Source organism: Rutilus rutilus (genome assembly GCF_951802725.1).
Source record: "Rutilus rutilus genome assembly, chromosome: 14".
NCBI classification, from domain to species: domain Eukaryota; kingdom Metazoa; phylum Chordata; class Actinopteri; order Cypriniformes; family Leuciscidae; genus Rutilus; species Rutilus rutilus.
Genome location: NC_140219.1, coordinates 6,218,633 through 6,239,498, shown reverse-complemented (window position 1 = coordinate 6,239,498; position 20,866 = coordinate 6,218,633). Strand labels below are relative to the sequence as shown.

The 20,866-nt window shown below is 38.4% G+C and overlaps 1 protein-coding gene across 6 annotated transcripts; it reads left to right on the top strand.

Annotated features, from left to right (window-relative positions):
- The first annotated feature begins 656 nt into the window (after positions 1–656).
- Positions 657–11,973, top strand: tlx2 (T cell leukemia homeobox 2). 6 transcript variants are annotated; one of them, XM_084431198.1, is made up of 4 exons: positions 657–1,788; positions 8,102–8,339; positions 10,881–11,061; positions 11,591–11,973. In XM_084431198.1, exons 1-4 carry the CDS (start codon positions 1,308–1,310, stop codon positions 11,600–11,602), a joined length of 912 nt encoding a protein of 303 aa, XP_084287324.1. In that variant the 5' UTR covers positions 657–1,307; the 3' UTR covers positions 11,603–11,973. The 6 variants fall into 6 exon arrangements, 4 of the variants coding, with proteins under 4 accessions (XP_084287324.1, XP_084287325.1, XP_084287322.1 ...); XR_014629901.1 differs by having other exon boundaries at positions 759–1,788; positions 10,828–11,061; positions 11,591–11,967; XM_084431199.1 differs by having other exon boundaries at positions 829–1,788; positions 8,105–8,339.
- Positions 11,974–20,866: the final 8,893 nt, after the last annotated feature.

The window sequence follows — 20,866 nt, the reverse complement described above, 5'->3', positions numbered from 1 at the left end:
CAATAAAATTGTCCTGCTAAATTCACCTTTTTACAAGAGTCAATGGCAAACAAGATAAAAATTAGAAATCTTTTTAAAACATAGTTTTAACCACAAGTTGTAATCGTTGTATTGGTTTCACACATTTTCGAAACCTCTATTTATAAATGTTGACAAATTATCTAAAAGTAATCATTCAGTACAAAAAGGTAAGCATAATTTAAAAGACAAAATAAATTGCACCTTTAAAAATGATGAATAAAAAATTGAAAACAAATATAATGATTATCAATATTACTTTGAATTTGACTTTTCATAAATAAAGGAAAATGACCTTGGTGGCCCACAGTCATTAGGGTCTAAAGTTATCTGTTAAATGTTTTTCTTGTCACATGACAACAAAATGGCTTCCTTCAGGCTGGTTACACCACACTGACTTTAATTTGGCAAAACAAATATTGATAGCTAAAAACAAAATCACTTCACTGCTTATTTTTGAAAGAAACAATAATATAAGATTATGCCAAACTACTTACGTAAACGCTTTTTAATAAATCTGTTTCACTGCTCTATTTTCTAGGAACATAAAACATTTTATTTTTAAACGCGAGCTGTAAAACAACAGCCATGGATAAGGGAAGAAAAAAAAATAGAAGCGGGTTCTTTAAGAGAGGGGTGCGGGCGCGAGGCATTGTCTCTTTATAGAAGTGCGCGAGAGCCAATGGAGACGCGCGTGACAGAGTTTGGGCAGAAGGGGTTTGTCTCACCTGCTCGAAATCACTTCAAGAGGAGCGTGAACAGGACATTTTCAGTTCACGACAATTAATACGCACGTATCGGACAGTTAACACTTCACTTTAGATAACAGTGATGAGCTCAAGTCTGGGCCGCGCGCCTTTCTGAGGTACAGCACCACTCCAGAAACGCGTCGTTCTGTTTGCTATACAACTTGGCAACTCGGCAACTCATCACTCCGGGATTTAACGGCGAGCGCGGAGCCTTTTCCACTGGCGAGTTGCTGTTTTAGGCACAATCATGGAACTGATAAAGAGCCAGACGCAATGCAAGAAAGTGTTGGATAACGTTGATTTAATCGTGAAGGAGTCAAAGTGATTTCTGATCTTCAGAGTTTTTGTAAATGGCAGCGATATAAATTGCACGAGCTCTGAGCACTTCAATGAAGAATATTTGTTTTTGTTTTTGTTGTTGTTGTTGTTGAAACAAAAAATAAAATTTTATACGTCTGGGAATAAACCGTATTGCGTTGAAGTTTTAGGAATTAAACATCTCAACCCTCCAAGCTGTGAGTAAAAGAACGAACCACGACGATGGAGCACACGGGGATCGAAGAGGTGAACCAGACCCACCAGCAGCACGAACCCATCAGTTTTGGAATAGATCAGATTCTCAATGGTTCCGATCAGCCGAGTAGTTGTATGCTGCCGAGCCGAACCGGCGACACGGACTATGCGCTCGCGCCGAACGTCTACGCCAACGGCTACAACAGCGTGTACAATCCGGCCTGTTCGATGGCGGCCGGACTGGCAGGTCACTACAACGTAAACATGAACATGAATGTGAGCATGAATATGAACGTTAACGTGAACTCAGGGAATGCAGGCGGTGTCATCCGCGTCCCGGCCCACAGACCCATGCCACCCGCAAATCACCCGCCGACAACAGCCCATCCACCGGGCATCGGGGCGGGGATGCCCACCATGCCCACGATACCCAGCATGGGCAGTCCCGCCAGCTTCTCGTTCCCCTGGATGGAGAGCAGCAGGAGGTTTGCGAAAGATCGGCTTACCGGTAAGACTTGATTATATTTACAGCGCTGTTAGAAAGCAGGCTATAGACTAATAATGACCAACATCAACGAAGACGGACAATTCATTTGTTGCTGACTTTTAAGGTCGATGTAGAAAATTGTTACATTTGCTCAGAAGTACTGAATGAACAACCCGGTCACACTAAATGCGTCTCTATAGCACGCATTGTGTTTATCGTGCAATTTATACGCGAAAATGAGTTTTTATGTGCATAGGATACGCATGGGTACGTTTAGGGTAGGTTTAGTAGTGATTTGGGGTGCGTGTGTATTATTATTACGCAATAAAGTGCGTATCAAAATGCACGCGAAAACTGCGTATCATATGCACGTAAAAACTCATTTTCGCGTATAAATTGCACGATAAACACAACGAGTGTTGTCATGAATGAACGTCTATTATCAAGAGAGAGAAAAAAATCTACTTGCTGATTAAACTTAAATTGCTGCATGCAGATTTTCCAATGATTTCCCATAAATTAAACCCATACATTAATATTAATAATAAAAATGTTGTTGCAAAAACAGCGGCATTTCAATTAATAGCAGAATATATTTCATACCGAAATTCATCAAACACACAGACTTAAAAAAAAAAAAAAAACGCTACGGTATTTTATTATTAAAATTCCTTACATGGGCCTAGCATTTTACTGCTCCTATTAAAAGAGAAGAGTAAATCTCAAGATTACAAGAATAAATAATATTATTACTGTAAGAAATAAATTCAAAACATCACAGCAGAAATTCAAAGCTGAAAGCCTCTTTTCAGGCCCACATTTCCACCGAGATATTTTCTTTGACTCTGCCGTTTGTTAAATACATATTTCAATGCATTGCGATCTTTAACCATTAAAATGTTTCAATACATTAACATATATTTGCATATAAAATAATTCTATATGCAGAAATATAATATTTCAGCCCTAACAGAATTTTCAAGATTATTTTTCTGGAGCCAAATGAATTTCAATTTAAAAGAAATGCCTTCTAACTTTAGTCTAGAAGATTAATTCTGTTGCCATTATTTAGGTTGATGATTTGTTGTAGTTTTACCCGTTTCTTTTTTCTCTTTTCTTGCTAAAACACTTGAAGTGTCACATCTCTGCATCGCGCTTGAATTAATATGGGAAATCCTCTAAACCCTTCACTACAGCTTTACCCGCGACACATCTGAAAACAGTAACACTACACAATCCTTTAAACCAGCACGCTCACAATAATTCAGTTTTATTTGAGACAGCACATGCTGTTGCTCCAACATCACCTCGGCCTGTAGATATTATACGTGTGTATTGCTCATAAAAACACAGTGGCTTTCAAAATCACGATTTCTTGTGGAATGGTTTTATGACACCATCACGTCTATATTCTTGAGCTACTGTCTCTCTGGGCCATTAGAACAAATGAATGATGATCCTGTGGTTGCAGGGAGCTAAATGTTGCCACTATGTCACAGCCAGTAGTAATGCGTAATGGCATGTTGACAAATCGTTTTAATCTACGCAAACATAATACCAATAGAGATCCAACAGAGGACGATTTTGGATAACATTTCCAAGTGGGACGAAAAAAAAAAGAAAAAAAAAAAGCATGCGTTTCTGAAGAATAGCCTAGCCTGTGTATGATAACAATGATATTTCATTTTTGTTAGATTAATATTTGTGTAGGCCTATTATTGAGATTTATTAATCTTTTTATTTATTACGTTATATATCTTTTTTTAAAAGTTGGCTATATTTTGATGAAGCACATTCCAGACAATAAATAATAAGAAAATATAGGCTATGCATGACGTTAGCCGGACGTCTGTAGCCGTAACATCCTCCTCCGTTTTCCGTTTAGTCAGTTCGCGTCTTCAAATGACGTCACTCATAGTCAGACGAAAAAGAAGAATATGGATTTCTGCGCATTAAATATTCAGAATTCCGCTCTATTCTCATTCATTATTAAAATGAGAGAATGATATGTCAAGTGCAAATGCTCTTTTGTAAATATGCTTATCAATTTTACTCATAGTCACTTTGGGCCACTCGTTTATTATATTTTATCTCTTCCGTGCCTTTGAATTGCGCTGGATATAGAAGTAACGCAAGGCCTATTTCAGTTTTGTTTTTTTAAAGAAATTAAATGTACAGTATATATAAGTATATAAACATTAGATGATGTGAAAAACACATACATATCTATATACATATAAATACAAAATAATAACTGTATGCTGAAACCATACAAAAAAACAAACAAAAAAAAAAAACACATAATTTGCGAATGCTGTCTTTTCATTTTCAAGATATTTAGACTAAATTATACCAACATTATAAGATATATAATAGTAGTTTTAACATTGCATTTAATGAATCCAAACAAACCAGAGCCACTTCGTCATAATGCGCATATAGGCCTTGTCGTAAAGTCACGATGCCTGTCTGGAATAGGTTTATCTTTTTCCAGTTATTTTCACCGTCAGCTTGAATTGCATGTCTGCATTTCACCACAAGTGTCACGGCGCGTATAGGTGCACGGACAGGCCTGAGACTCGATATGCACTGCAGGCCGGACATATCATGCCGAATTGGGAGGCGATGAAAGGCTATACCACATGTTCTTTTGTTAATTGACTCCTTGGCAGTTTGCAAGTTTATAAAAATCCAGAAATGCATAAACAGATCAGTCGCTCTCAAGTCAATAAACACAGGTGCTCTGGCGATGGTAACGGCGCGCGGCCTTTACGCACGGCTTTTCTGTTCCTGTTAACAGCACTGGTGACAACTACGACGTGCAAAGAGCTGTATACAACACTGTAAGCAAAATCACTGCTGTAATAGACCATTTTCAAATATACACAATGCCAGAATCTGCACTGACACAAGAAAAACGAACGTATCCTATAATTCAAACTTCTGTTTAGTGCCTGTATTCGTTTCCGCGCGTGCTCTGAAAAGGCACTGCAGCCACTTGCACTGATTCACATAACAGTATATTCATCAGTAGGTAAATCTATTTGTGTTACCGCTGGTGGGGGCTATTGGGTCCAGCTGCATCACAACATGGGGCAGGTGATGGTCGTAATCTGATATCACTGGCCTTGGAGAAATTGCAAAATGAAATTGCATGTGGATGCCCCTCAATCTGAAATGACAATAATGATCTTTCCCACCCATAAATACAAATGATTATGAAACTGAGACGAGGCCGTGTAGCCATGGTGACAGTGTCTGAAGGGACGACGAGGCTCTAGAGCGGACGGTTTATGGCTTTTCCTGACAATTATTCTATTTTATTCGATATTTCAATTCCCATCATGAGGGAAAATTTAAAGGCACATTCTGTTTTGCCTCACTGCGCGTAAATAGCGACAAATGCCCATGTTATATTTCAATATCGCGCTTTGAATCCATTACATGTATATTTATTAGATTTCTACAAAGGTAATATTCGCAATGGGAAAGGCAGGCGCTGTCGCATGAAGGTGATATCACGTATAACTGATTTTATTACTGGCCGCATATTCTCTAAGGCAAGCTTTGATTTTTTGATGTGCTCACCATAAATTTTATTACACAGACTTATCATTTAGAATTCCCTCTGCTGTCGAGAGTGAATACGGGGATTGTTTTTGTTTCCATTTGACCCACATATGTATCTGCGGAGGAGTGTTTCTGGGACATTTATTATTAGTTTTGTTCTGCAATCTGCACACCTGACATATAGTAGAAAAGAAAAAATAACACCGATCAAGTAAAAGCTGTGACATCACATCGACAGGGAGACATAAAGTAGCCTATATCATATACCTATTTAAAAATAGAATCAAATAATATCATTAATTTATCTCTATAATTTTGATGTTTCACGCTCTAGGATCAGACCGAATATTATCCGTGTGCGTAATTGATGATGACGCGTGCCGCCTGTCACTCAAGATCAGCGCTTTAATTAAAAGCAATCAAATCCAATTACGCACAGGAATGAAGAGTCTATGCGCTTAATCCAATCAGAAGTCTTTTTACTAGCCTGTCTAATAAAATATGACAAATAAAGTAATGATCCGTGTATTAGGAATGTTCTGATCAAAATAAAATATCGAAATAAATAAAATTATGACACCTTTTATTTTATTTTATCAGTTACTCAAATAAAATGAAGCTGGACCAAAACAGATTCATTGTCAGCCTGACCTCGTGTCAGGAATCCCAGCGTGACTAGTGTGTGAACTGTTGAGAAGTTCTTCTGAGAGCAGCAGTGAATCTTCTATTACACAAGAACGTGAATGAATGTAGTTGAGTAGTTGACATTTACAGATCTCGAACATGGTATTATCTGAACTCCAACCTGCCAAACAGAAAACAAATATCTCTCTGTCTTCACACATGGCCAGCCAACCATTGCAAGACCCAAGTTCAGACACAAGGATCACAGAACACCTTGGTCAAAGGTCACTCGCTTGGTTTGCTCAAAAACAGGGTTTTACCCTCCAATTATTTGTCATAGTCCAATTCCTTCATTTCATTTTCCCTTTTATTTTAGGATAGTCATACTATATAAGTTATTCTGTCTAAATTAACTATGTAATTTAAAATAATTATCTAGGACATGTAATGTTTAATCTCTCCCTTTTACGTTTTCTTTTCACAAAATTACAATTCATACACATTACACTATCCATGTAAACATTTTCTTTAGATGTTCCATATTAATTTGGGATTCCATTGCAACACGGAATCAAACAGACTGATTTTTTTTTCAATACAGGAATTACCTATAGGGACATGTCTAAATGTAAGAATAATATACATTCTGTGTGTGTGTGTACACACACACACATACTGTGTTGGTTTAATAATAATACATTAAATATTGTAATAATATATTAACAATGATATATGAACATACAAATATATATACACATTTATATTCAGGGATGTAACCTCCATATACAGACGTGAGGGACAAAATTCATATTAGTGGTTGATAATATGGGCTTTTTCATAGTTGATTCTTATACCTATTCCTGAATATGTGGTTTCATCCTTGTTTTGTATTCATCAAATGGCGATGACAGTTTGCCACACACACTGCTTATGTGGCACAAGAGAGGGAGTGTCATCATCCATTTGCTGTTTGAAATTAGTAAATGAATGTCATTGTGCACACTGCATGACCTGTGATTTGTTTCATTCAGGTACACAATACACTATCCAGCTAACACATCAGGACAGCAAACACTGTTCTGGACAAGCAAAACATTATAGGTTTGACTCCTTGACTGCGTTCCATTTTGTTACCCTTTAATGGAAAGGTCTCACCATGCATCATTTTACGGTCCAATTAAGGACTCCAAAACACTGTTTCTGATATATATATAGTCTTACCAGTTGATACAATCCTCATACTTTTATAAAAGATAACAAAGGTCAAGGTGGCCTCGCATTTAGGATACATGTTTCTTTCAAGGTGTTTATATCACTTATTCACAGCTGATTCCACAACTAACATTAGAAGCAAAAAATAACAGGAAGGAGGGGAGAGGTGAAAAAAATACATACAAAGAATTCTGTATACAAAAATCAAGACCTCTGTTGTAAAACCATGAATAGCTAATGCATAATTCAGAAGGAGTGAATGAGAAATGAACCTGAGTTCACTGCTGCTGCTGCTGCAAGCACTTTATGTCATACAAACCTGAAATATAATGTGTCCATGTGCTGAAGTTTAAAAAACAGTCGCGTTCTGAGGTAACCATAGCAACGGTGCGCCGATCGAACGCTCAGTTCGGTTCAGGAAAACGAGTCACAAATAGAAATCACTTAGAACGTCGTTAAGAATGCTGAATGACTCATTTTGATGTTCATTTCATCTTTCAACCAAATTAAATAGGGCTAGGCCAACATATTGCAGAATATATAGGCTATATATTTATGACCCAGTGTTTAATTCTGCCCTACTGACCATGGATTTACTTGCACTGTTATGACGGTATAGCTGAAGACTTAAAAAAAATACAATAAATAGGCTACATTTAGAATTAAAACGTTGAAAATTGGCTTTTACAAAACAAGGGAATACTTTATGCCTAATAATCATTTTCAAGTTATCAAACGTAATTTTCAGAAATTAAAATATTATTATAGGATACAATTATTTTCATGACATTACATTAGCTTATGCAATTCTATATTAAGCATTATTTAGGCCTAATGGTTCTGCGTGAATATTATTTGGCTTACTGAAAGTGTTAACGAATGCAAATATTTTTCACCTTTCCTCACGCCCAATTCCTGTGTTTTTCAGCAGCTCTTTCACCGTTCTCCGTGACACGACGGATCGGTCACCCGTACCAGAACCGAACTCCGCCGAAGAGGAAAAAGCCGCGCACGTCGTTCAGCCGCGTGCAGATCTGCGAGCTGGAGAAGCGCTTCCACCGGCAGAAGTATCTGGCGTCCGCGGAGCGCGCCACGCTCGCCAAGGCCTTGAAGATGACAGACGCTCAGGTCAAAACCTGGTTCCAGAACAGAAGAACAAAATGGAGGTGAGTGAAAATATACGAGTATAAATGCCTTGTTTGGTCCAATCCCAAATCAGTCAAAATGTTGTTTTAATAAAAGAAAGAAGCGACAATAATACCTAGCCAAGAAAATATGTAACACCAGCACTTTCACCAATTAGAAATGAGCACAACCAACAACTTTCTGCTGCCTATTTATTTTTTTTAACTAAATTTGATTACCACGAATTTATGCACAAATTTAAAAAATGTCCTTCTATTAGAAATGAAACCTTTATCTTTGAAAATTGCATCAATTAAAAAAATAAAAATAAATAAAAATGGTGGTACCTTATATTGCCTTTATTTGTATTCATTTATAGTTACTTAGTCATAGTTGTGTTCACAACATAGCTTATATATATATATATACACATTTGGCAATACATGATTAGATTTCCCAATAACAGCTATAATTTAGTCAGAAATTAGTTTAAGTGAAAGGGGCATTTAGGCCGAATGGAAAATACTTTGAATCTGCAGAGGTTTGCATTTTTATTTGTTTATTTATTTTCCATTGGACACCAATTGCCTTGACCAAGCAGAAACCTTGAAGCTCTTAAAAGGCTCTGTGGAAACTTGCTGTCCATGCAGTACAGAACCTATACTTCTGAATAATTGAGAGCATGTCCATCCTTTCCCCATAATCTACTCAAGCTTTTGCTGTTGGCTCTTTTGGAGCAAATAAGTGCCCAATCTAATTAAGAGCAGGCTTACTTACCTTTGGTTTTACCAACAGGCAATAGGCAGACAAGAGCTGGCTGAACGTGATTTATTTATAATGAAGCTGAGTCATGGCCTTTCACAAATAAAAATGTATTATGGTCGTTTCAGCCTACTCATCAATATTTATGGAGCTCAACTTAATTCAACAATTATCTGTATCTGATGAAAGCTGCTGGGAAACATTCATTAGCCTGGTCCCTTCTCTGCACTGTTGAATTTGCAGTGCCTCTTAGGAATTAAATTCTGGTAAATCTTTCTGGATACCAACCAAACCCGAATATCAATTGAATTTAACAACACTGAATCTCAAAATGAATTCAGACCTCTATGAAAATCATACGGTCTAAAGACCTCATCTTCCATGACCAAATCTGTCCACCATGAGGGTCTAAATGGTTGCTATACCTGCCGCCCGGCGTCCATTAGCCACACACATGCAGCTAAATGCATGACTGTAATGTGATTGCACTTGGCTCATTTGATCACAGGCTTGTTACGCGTACAATCGACACACAAATACATCCTTCATCCTCAAAGTGTCTCTAGACTAGTCGAATATTATACATCACGACAAAACTGGAAAACCTGATGGGAAATGCAGCACTCATTTGTTTTTAGCTGTTTTTCTTTGCATTTTCCAAGCTGTAAGTGATCACACTTGATAACCATTTATCATCTTAAATGTGATAAAATATTCAACTATGGCATAAATGGTACTTGTGTAACTTAGTTTTAAGAAATATTTAAATATATATGCATTAAACGACCCTTGTTACAAGGAGCCATTTATATCCTTAAAATGCTTTTGTTGGTGCAACCTGTAGTTACATTGGTCATTTTTTGCCTTTTAATTTATTTTTAAAAACATTTTTAACCATTTGTTTTCTGCTTCGCTCACTCTTAGAAGAAAAGGTTCTAGATAACTTTAAAGGGTTCTGTCAGGCGCTTCATATAGAACCTTTCAGGGGGTTTCCATCATTTAATGGACTTAGTTTTAATTCATTTTTAATTAAGAATGTGTAAACACATTTATCACTAGAAACCAGTAAACATAAAAGTACTATGCAATAATTTGAGACATTTCAAACCATTTTGTTATAAAGGGTTCTTTAAAATTTAAGGGTTCTATAGGGGGTAAAACAAATCTACTTTTATATATTCCAATTAAATACATTTTCAGTGAATTTAATGTTGAAGGGATGGTTCACCCAAAAATGTAAATTCTTTTTATGACTTTCTTTCTGCATACAGTTTTTTTTTTTTTTATGCGTCCTTACAATGAAAATCACAATTGTAAAAGCAGTGTGAAACGACACGAGGGTGATTAAACGAGAGATTTTGAATGTTTGAGTGAACTATCCCTTTAAATGAATGCAGCTGATAAAAAGATTAATGATGTTCAATCTATCAAAGTATATCTCAGGTCCCCGGACCAATAAAATAGGATTTATTCATTGTTTTGTCACGTACTGTTATCTAATAATATTCACATCTGTTATGCTGACAGCTCCAATAGGCTCCTCATGTGTACAGTCAAGGCATTATTAAATGTACAGTACCATTAACATTCACATGTTTCATTCAAAACGACTTTAGTCATAACGCACATATTGTTATTTTTCACAAAGGCATGACATCTCTTTTGTGTATGTGGAGAGCTCAGATCTCTCAAGGTAATTAAAACCAGCCTAGGACCTGCACTAGATAAACATGTTAGTTGACATAATCCACTTTTGTATTTGAAAAGGGGCTCTGTCACTGCACATCATGTTGACTTCAATCATGCGTCTCTGATGACAGGAGGCAGACCGCTGAGGAGAGAGAGGCTGAGCGACAGCAAGCCAACCGTCTGATGCTACAGCTCCAACAGGAGGCCTTTCAGAAGACACTGAGTCAACCGCTCCAACAAGACCCTCTCTGCCTACACAACTCCTCGCTTTACGCCCTGCAGAACTTACAGCCGTGGGCCGATGACAACAAGGTGACGTCCGTCACCTCAGTCGCATCTGTGGTCTGACCCACAGCTCTCATGTGTGCTAGTTAATTGAGAAAGGATTTTATAGTACATTGTAGGACACCAATTAGTCCTTAATTTGGGTGGATCTCTCACATTCTCACTTGGACTCACGAGCGCCATACGTTTTTTTTTTTTTTTTTTTTGTTCTTGCTCTGTAAAAACGTATTTCCCAATCACACATGGGAAGAATCTATTCAATTCCAATGATTTTTGACAGGATCAACTTTGAGCCTGGGATAAAAATCGCTAGAGCAATTTCAGAAAAAAACCCAATAACAGATTAAACCGCATTTTTTGTGTATTTGTTTGTTTATCACTCAAGCATTTTTCAGAAATGTGCATATTTAAGTCTTGGCGTGGAGAAAAAACAATAATGTATTCCCAGTTAAAGTGGAAACCAAACACAAGCACACCCAGTTTACATTTTCATTCCCACCTGAATCTGACTGGTCATTTGCTCGACCCTTATACATTCTCGTTCCTCTTTCTTCAGCTACCCATCTAAGAGAGGGACGGGCTATGTCCTTTCCAACCCCAAAACCCGCAAAGCTGTCTGATGAATTTCACCCATCAAGACGGCTGTCTACGTGCCGTTTGGCATCAAGGAGACTGACTCAACCCCAGACTCGTTCATTCTTGTTCTTTTTATTTGTGTTTTTTTTTTTTTTTTTTTTTGGACTTTGTAAGATGTGTTTGTGATGCATGTTCTCTACATTTCTTGTATGAAGAGATGGACTAAAAACTGTTAGTTCTTTCAAGCTGGAGTCCTTCCTAAAACGCACTTTGGAAGCAATTATGGAGGCGCTCTCTCTGGATTCTTCATGACGTGACGTTTAAAGGTGTTTTATATTAAAAAGAATCGTGACTTCTAAGACTATTCTTTTTCCTCCTCTGTGAAATTATTTTAGAATAATCTCCAAGGTGATTCTCCATAGCACCACCACAGTTTTTATAACTTTTGGGGAAATCAAATGGCTTATTTTAAAGGGATATTTCACCAAAAATTTTTTATTCTGCCATTAATTACTCACGCTAATGTCGTTTCATCTTCAAAACACAAAGATGTTTTTAATTAAATCTGAGAGCTTTTTGTCCCTCCATTGACAGCTACGTAACTACCACTTTGACACTTCAAAAAGTTCATAAAGAGATTGTAAAAAAAATCCATATTGAGCAGTTTAGTCCAAATTTTCTGAAGAGACACGATGGCTGAAGAACAGATTTAATTTAGGCTTTTGTTCACATTTAAACATTGATCAGCGAACATAAAGAGAATCTCAACCGAACCTGTTTGACGAGCGAGAATGAACCTCATTGGTTCTTACTGAAGCTCAAACGTGCTGCGTAACACGAGAATGAACCTCATTGGTTCTTGCTGAAGCTCAAATGTGCGGCGTAACACGAGAATGAACCTCATTGGTTCTTACTGAAGCTCAAACGTGCTGCGTAACACGAGAATGAACCTCATTGGTTCTTGCTGAAGCTCAAATGTGCTGCGTAACACGAGAATGAACCTCATTGGTTCTTGCTGAAGCTCAAATGTGCTGCGTAACACGAGACTGAACCTCATTGGTTCTTGCGGAAGCTCAAACGTGCTGCGTAACACGAGAATGAACCTCATTGGTTCTTGCTGAAGCTCAAACGTGCTGCGTAACACGAGAATGAACCTCATTGGTTCTTACTGAAGCTCAAACGTCCTGCGTAACACGAGAATGAACCTCACTGGTTCTTGCTGAAGCTCAAACGTGCTGCGTAACACGAGAATGAACCTCATTGGTTCTTGCAGAACCTCAAACATGCTGCGTAACACGAGAATGAACCTCACTGGTTCTTGCTGAAGCTCAAACGTGCTGCGTAACACGAGAATGAACCTCATTGGTTCTTGCTGAAGCTCAAACGTGCTGCGTAACACGAGAATGAACCTCATTGGTTCTTGCTGAAGCTCAAACGTGCTGCGTAACACGAGAATGAACCTCATTGGTTCTTGGGGAAAGCTCAAACGTGCTGTGTAACACGAGAATGAACCTCATTGGTTCTTGCAGAACCTCAAACATGCTACGTAACACGAGAATGAACCTCATTGGTTCTTGCTGAAGCTCAAACGTGCTGCGTAACACGAGAATGAACCTCATTGGTTCTTGCTGAAGCTCAAACGTGCTGCGTAACACGAGAATGAACCTCATTGGTTCTTGGGGAAAGCTCAAACGTGCTGTGTAACACGAGAATGAACCTCATTGGTTCTTGCAGAACCTCAAACATGCTACGTAACACGAGAATGAACCTCATTGGTTCTTGCTGAAGCTCAAACGTGCTGCGTAACACGAGAATGAACCTCATTGGTTCTTACTGAAGCTCAAACGTCCTGCGTAACACGAGAATGAACCTCACTGGTTCTTGCTGAAGCTCAAACGTGCTGCGTAACACGAGAATGAACCTCATTGGTTCTTGCTGAAGCTCAAACGTGCTGCGTAACACGAGAATGAACCTCATTGGTTCTTACTGAAGCTCAAACGTCCTGCGTAACACGAGAATGAACCTCACTGGTTCTTGCTGAAGCTCAAACGTGCTGCGTAACACGAGAATGAACCTCATTGGTTCTTGCAGAACCTCAAACATGCTGCGTAACACGAGAATGAACCTCACTGGTTCTTGCTGAAGCTCAAACGTGCTGCGTAACACGAGAATGAACCTCATTGGTTCTTGGGGAAAGCTCAAACGTGCTGTGTAACACGAGAATGAACCTCATTGGTTCTTGCAGAACCTCAAACATGCTGCGTAACACGAGAATGAACCTCATTGGTTCTTGCTGAAGCTCAAACGTGCTGCGTAACACGAGAATGAACCTCATTGGTTCTTGGGGAAAGCTCAAACGTGCTGTGTAACACGAGAATGAACCTCATTGGTTCTTGCTGAAGCTCAAACGTGCTGCGTAACACGAGAATGAACCTCATTGGTTCTTGGGGAAAGCTCAAACGTGCTGTGTAACACGAGAATGAACCTCATTGGTTCTTGCAGAACCTCAAACATGCTGCGTAACACGAGAATGAACCTCATTGGTTCTTGCAGAACCTCAAACATGCTGCATAACACGAGAATGAACCTCATTGGTTCTTACTGAAGCTCAAACGTGCTGCGTAACACGAGAATGAACCTCATTGGTTCTTGCTGAAGCTCAAACGTGCTGCGTAACACGAGAATGAACCTCATTGGTTCTTACTGAAGCTCAAACGTCCTGCGTAACACGAGAATGAACCTCACTGGTTCTTGCTGAAGCTCAAACGTGCTGCGTAACACGAGAATGAACCTCATTGGTTCTTGCAGAACCTCAAACATGCTGCGTAACACGAGAATGAACCTCACTGGTTCTTGCTGAAGCTCAAACGTGCTGCGTAACACGAGAATGAACCTCATTGGTTCTTGCTGAAGCTCAAACGTGCTGCGTAACACGAGAATGAACCTCATTGGTTCTTGCTGAAGCTCAAACGTGCTGCGTAACACGAGAATGAACCTCATTGGTTCTTGGGGAAAGCTCAAACGTGCTGTGTAACACGAGAATGAACCTCATTGGTTCTTGCAGAACCTCAAACATGCTGCGTAACACGAGAATGAACCTCATTGGTTCTTGCTGAAGCTCAAACGTGCTGCGTAACACGAGAATGAACCTCATTGGTTCTTGGGGAAAGCTCAAACGTGCTGTGTAACACGAGAATGAACCTCATTGGTTCTTGCTGAAGCTCAAACGTGCTGCGTAACACGAGAATGAACCTCATTGGTTCTTGGGGAAAGCTCAAACGTGCTGTGTAACACGAGAATGAACCTCATTGGTTCTTGCAGAACCTCAAACATGCTGCGTAACACGAGAATGAACCTCATTGGTTCTTGCTGAAGCTCAAACGTGCTGCGTAACACGAGAATGAACCTCATTGGTTCTTGCTGAAGCTCAAACGTCCTGCGTAACACGAGAATGAACCTCACTGGTTCTTGCTGAAGCTCAAACGTCCTGCGTAACACGAGAATGAACCTCATTGGTTCTTGCTGAAGCTCAAACGTGCTGCGTAACAGGAGAATGAACCTCATTGGTTCTTGCTGAAGCTCAAACGTGCTGCGTAACACGAGAATGAACCTCATTGGTTCTTGCTGAAGCTCAAACATGCTGCGTAACACGAGAATGAACCTCATTGGTTCTTGCTGAAGCTCAAACGTGCTGCGTAACACGAGAATGAACCTCATTGGTTCTTACTGAAGCTCAAACGTCCTGCGTAACACGAGAATGAACCTCACTGGTTCTTGCTGAAGCTCAAACGTGCTGCGTAACACGAGAATGAACCTCATTGGTTCTTGCTGAAGCTCAAACGTGCTGCGTAACACGAGAATGAACCTCATTGGTTCTTGCAGAACCTCAAACATGCTGCGTAACACGAGAATGAACCTCATTGGTTCTTGCAGAACCTCAAACATGCTGCGTAACACGAGAATGAACCTCATTGGTTCTTGCTGAAGCTCAAACGTGCTGCGTAACACGAGAATGAACCTCATTGGTTCTTGGGGAAAGCTCAAACGTGCTGTGTAACACGAGAATGAACCTCATTGGTTCTTGCTGAAGCTCAAACGTGCTGCGTAACACGAGAATGAACCTCATTGGTTCTTGGGGAAAGCTCAAACGTGCTGTGTAACACGAGAATGAACCTCATTGGTTCTTGCAGAAACTCAAACGTCCTGCGTAACACGAGAATGAACCTCACTGGTTCTTGCTGAAGCTCAAACGTCCTGCGTAACACGAGAATGAACCTCACTGGTTCTTGCTGAAGCTCAAACGTGCTGCGTAACACGAGAATGAACCTCATTGGTTCTTGCTGAAGCTCAAACGTGCTGCGTAACACGAGAATGAACCTCATTGGTTCTTGCTGAAGCTCAAACATGCTGCGTAACACGAGAATGAACCTCATTGGTTCTTGCTGAAGCTCAAACGTGCTGCGTAACACGAGAATGAACCTCATTGGTTCTTACTGAAGCTCAAACGTCCTGCGTAACACGAGAATGAACCTCACTGGTTCTTGCTGAAGCTCAAACGTGCTGCGTAACACGAGAATGAACCTCATTGGTTCTTGCTGAAGCTCAAACGTGCTGCGTAACACGAGAATGAACCTCATTGGTTCTTGCAGAACCTCAAACATGCTGCGTAACACGAGAATGAACCTCATTGGTTCTCGCACGTCAAGTGAACATGCTTGAGCTTCCGTTTACCACAATTGATGTGCAAGTTGATCAATGTTTATTTGTGAATAGCCTAAATTCAATCTGTTCATCAGATAAAACGATCGAGTCTCTTAAGAAAATTTGGACTAAACTGCTGAATTCATATGGATTAATTTTACGATCTCTTTATGAACTTTTTGAAGCATCAATGTGGTAGTTACGTAGCTGTCGATGGAAGGACAGAAATCGTTCAAGATTTCATCAGAAAGACCTTCATTTGTGTTCCGAAGATGAACGAAAGTCTTACAGGTTTGGAACGACATGAGGGTGAGTAAATAATGACTAAAATGATAAATAATTTTGGGTGAACTATCCCTTTAAAATTGATAAGCAATTACACAGATCAGTTTTAATTTTACTACATAATTTTACATTTACATTTACATTTAAATGAATAAATGTAAATGTAAATGTACATAATTTTAGTTCAAATCATTATTCATCAACTTGTAAAATTGACGATAATTGAGTGCAGTTTTATACAGAAAACAAGTTGACACGTATTTTGAAAGCATTCATCACCCATGTCCACCCAGACACCGTAGGGGCGTAAACAACTGATAGGATCTCTGTGAGCCGAAACAGCAGTCAAAACAGGCCATCGCATTGGTTACCACAGAGGAGTGATATACACGTAACACAGGGAGGGGACGTGGAATCATAGCAGTTTTATTCACAGTAAATGAGCCTTTACATTCTGTTCTACACACGACTGCATCTCCCAGGAAATGCTAAAGCATAAACCGATTATGGCTCTCCACAGTAGAAAGAGCCAGCAGTTGACTGGAACACAACATGAACAACGGGAACAATAATACTGTTGGACTTGTGAGATTAGCCCATTTTAAAACTCATTCCACATAATCATGATCCAATTTAGTTATAGGGAAGGTGAATTAAACATTAAAATCTTGGAAATTGTTTCTGAAATTATAGAAGACATTTAAATCAAGTACACACACATTTTGTTTTCATGTTTATGGGGACATTTTAGGGCCCCACGGTGACACGAGTCCCCATGAGTCTGTGTGCATTCAGGTTGTCCCAACCGGGTTTGAAACACACACACACACACACACAGTATAATTCGGGGTCAGTAAGGTTTTTCTTTTTTTAATAAATTGATACTTTTATTCAGAAAATATATTTTTATAGAAATAAACTATTTCAAATAAATGCTTTTCTTTTGAACTTTCTCTTCATCAAAGAATCCAGCAAAAAAAGAGCATGGTTTCCACGAAAATATAATTTACATGCTTTTATACACACGATTTTTATCCAAAGCAACTTACATTGCAATAATCAGAAATGTTTCCTGAGCAGCAAATCAGCATAATAATGATTTCTGAAGGATCATGTGACACTGAAGACTGGAGTAATGATGCTGAAAACTCAGCTTTGATATTGATATTGAAATACAAAACAGTTATTTTAAATTCACAATACAATCACCACAATATTACTGTTTTTATAGCCTTGGCGAGCATGAGAGACGTCTTTCAAACACATACCAACCCCAAACTTTTGAATGGCACATATTTAAAAAAAAACTAGATTTCATTAGAATAAAAGTAAAGTATAATATATTAAGCAATCTTCTGATCAAACCTTCCTTTGTGTATTCATTCTCTTCTCTTATAAAGTGGTTCAATTGTTTCAGACTACACCCTAAGCAGAAGGACAATGTCTGTTTTAGCTATCACGCACTCCTGTTTTGTTTAGCTAAGTTTGATGCCATCTCGCCTGGTTAAGATCCTGTCAGTGTGAGTCGGTCGCCGCGGTAACGCCCCTCTCCAACCCTCATTTCCTCCGTCAGTCTTCCAGCCGCTTTCATCTTCCTGTCTTATTCTGCCGCTGCGACGTGACTTGGCTCATTTTGCTGAAATTCCTTTCGGTCTCTGTTTTCGAAAAAATCTCTATTGTGTTTGGCCGCAGGTGCTCTGAGCTTCTCTTTCTCCTCCTGATGTGCCTGATGTTTTTGTTTTTTTTGCCCTATCTACCTGAGGGCCCTCACCTCATCCAATAAAATGTTGCCACACAAGATGAGCGAGAAGCGAGAGGTTAAAGAATCACACTTCCTATCTCACTCAATGTTCCTAGACAGGCTCCGGTTTATCTCACAGACGCTACAAACCAATATGACCTATATGGCCTCCACTTTTTCAGATTACATCAGATGTCCAACAGTTCAAAGATCCAACTGCATTTTCCAAACACAAGCAGAAGAATAAACACAGTCCTTAAAGATATATACAAGACTAACAAAGGGCCGGACATACCAGAACAGTGAAAAACACAATGCATCATCCATACATCTCATGCCATCTATGACAGCTCCATTTGGCAGCTAATGCAAGTAATACATTTTTTTTTGTGGTATATCTTGCTGTGCTGAAAATAGACTGTATCGACATGTATTATTTTTTATCTTATATAGATGAAGTGATGTCTGTGTGTCTAGTCACTCAAATCTTCCGAAAGAATTCAATAAAAGCCAACATTTCTTTTATCAAGCGAAGAATGACATACTATGGGACACTCGCTATACAATTTAATGTAGCATAATAAGGCTTTTTCACACAATGTCGTCAAAAGCATCACCATAGGAAAGCAACACACACAAACAACTGATAAACCTGCAGTTACTGACACATCTGAATTGCCGATCTGCGTTTGTGAACATCAGATAGCTGGTTCTCTTCTAGAAAGCGATACAGGTCTGCAAAAACATTCCTGTGAAAGTGAGAAGTTGGGAAAATATCTAAGAACTGAATTTCTCATCGTTATAATAAAGTACGAAAGACAGGCCTATTAAACCTTTAAAGTCTGACTTTTTTTATTATACATATTTTATATATATACATATATATATATATTTTTTTTTTTTGTACATGAACAGTTAATTGAACCTTTAAGACAAAATATAAAAGGTTTTTTTTTTTTTTTATGTGATACATCAGTCTTTTGTGGCTCATATTGTGTGATATAGAGAATATGGAGCTCAAACTCAAGAAGGAAAAACACCTCAATTTTATTCAGAGGCCCAAACTGAGCAATAATAGTCAATTTGGTGCAGAAGTTGTTATGGCCAAAAGAAATTCTGATAGCTTGTAAATGAATGTAAATCAATTAGATACTTGTAACAGTATAGCAGACTTTCATAAAATGCATATTAATATCAGCAGTCTCCCAATAATGTCTTAATAAGATGTCTTAGTTTTATGATCAAAGATCTGTAGCAAAATAAACACAATGCAATACAATGATGATTGAGAGGTATACAAATCAATCAAAATCCAGTTATATCTTTCATATTAGATACATTTTAATATGATTTAAAAAAAAAAAATTGTTATACAATCCAGTAAACCTAAGATGGTTCAGTTCAGAAAATGTTCATCCTGAAATATTCCTTACAATATACAAGTTATTGTTTAGTTTACTTCATAAAAATCAGTAAAGATTTCACAGCAAAAAGACATGTGATAATCTGGCTATAGAGAAATGTATACATAAATATTGTACTGTGTGTTTCAGCAATTTCTGCTTGATTTCAGCACTGACCCTTAAAAAACAATGGACATCCACCATGCAATTTCATTTCAAAAGGTACCCTGAATTATGTATATGTTAATAAACAGCCCATACTAAACATGACTAGCCTATAAATTGGAACTCTCCTTTTGAGTGTTTATGAGAAAGAATTGAAAGTGTTGGCAGGAGCCAGAGACTACAGAGAGCTCTGAGTGTGTTTTGGGGTGTGTCGTCAGACCAGCATGTCTGTGTGTGTATACGGGTCACTCACGTTAAAGTGCTGCTGTCTGTTTTGAACGGGTTCCTTTCAAGATGGCCCTTTTCACCAAGCGCCTGCATGAAGGGTGGAACTGGAAGTGCTTATCTTCGTCGTTTTTTTTATGGCTGTCACCTCTAACAAAGCAAAAAACCTTTGTTCATGTGAATAGGAAATCAAGTAAATCCTCTGAAGAGTTTAATAAATAGTCGAAGAGCGACATGGCCTAGTGAAACACGAGGCATCGGTTGCCTCAGTCTGGCGCGTTCCGCGTTCGAATCGAAGCTTCGAACACTTTACGAATCTTTTGATCTTGTGAATCAATGCTTCGAAGAAGTGGCGTGCACAGACAGAAAGGGCAAAACAAGAAGAGTAGTTCCTTGTTTATTTTTAATCCTTTCTTTCCTTGGCATTCTATGAAAAGATGTTGATACAATTAGAATGCATGACACATCAAACGAAAATATGGAAAGTATGATAATATTACTAAATATTATTTAGCCTACTTAACCAAACAAAACAGTGAGAATCAAGAAGGTGATTATGAGGAATTCATGTTTAGTTTTGTTGATGTTGTAAATTGTATGTATGTATTATATGCATGAAAGTGTTAGCTATCATGAAATAACACTTTACAATAAGGTTACATTTGTTAACGAACTAATAATAAACTGCACTTCTACAGCATTTATTAATATTAATTAATATTAATTTCAGTATTTA

Bases quoted from the DNA above. Each gene is read 5' to 3' on its own strand.
- tlx2 (XM_084431196.1), top strand. From the start codon at position 1,308: ATGGAGCACACGGGGATCGAAGAGGTGAACCAGACCCACCAGCAGCAC. The intron at 1,789-8,101 runs GTAAGACTTGAT...TGTGTTTTTCAG, and splicing joins TGCGAAAGATCGGCTTACCG to CAGCTCTTTCACCGTTCTCC. The intron at 8,340-10,880 runs GTGAGTGAAAAT...CTCTGATGACAG, and splicing joins AACAGAAGAACAAAATGGAG to GAGGCAGACCGCTGAGGAGA.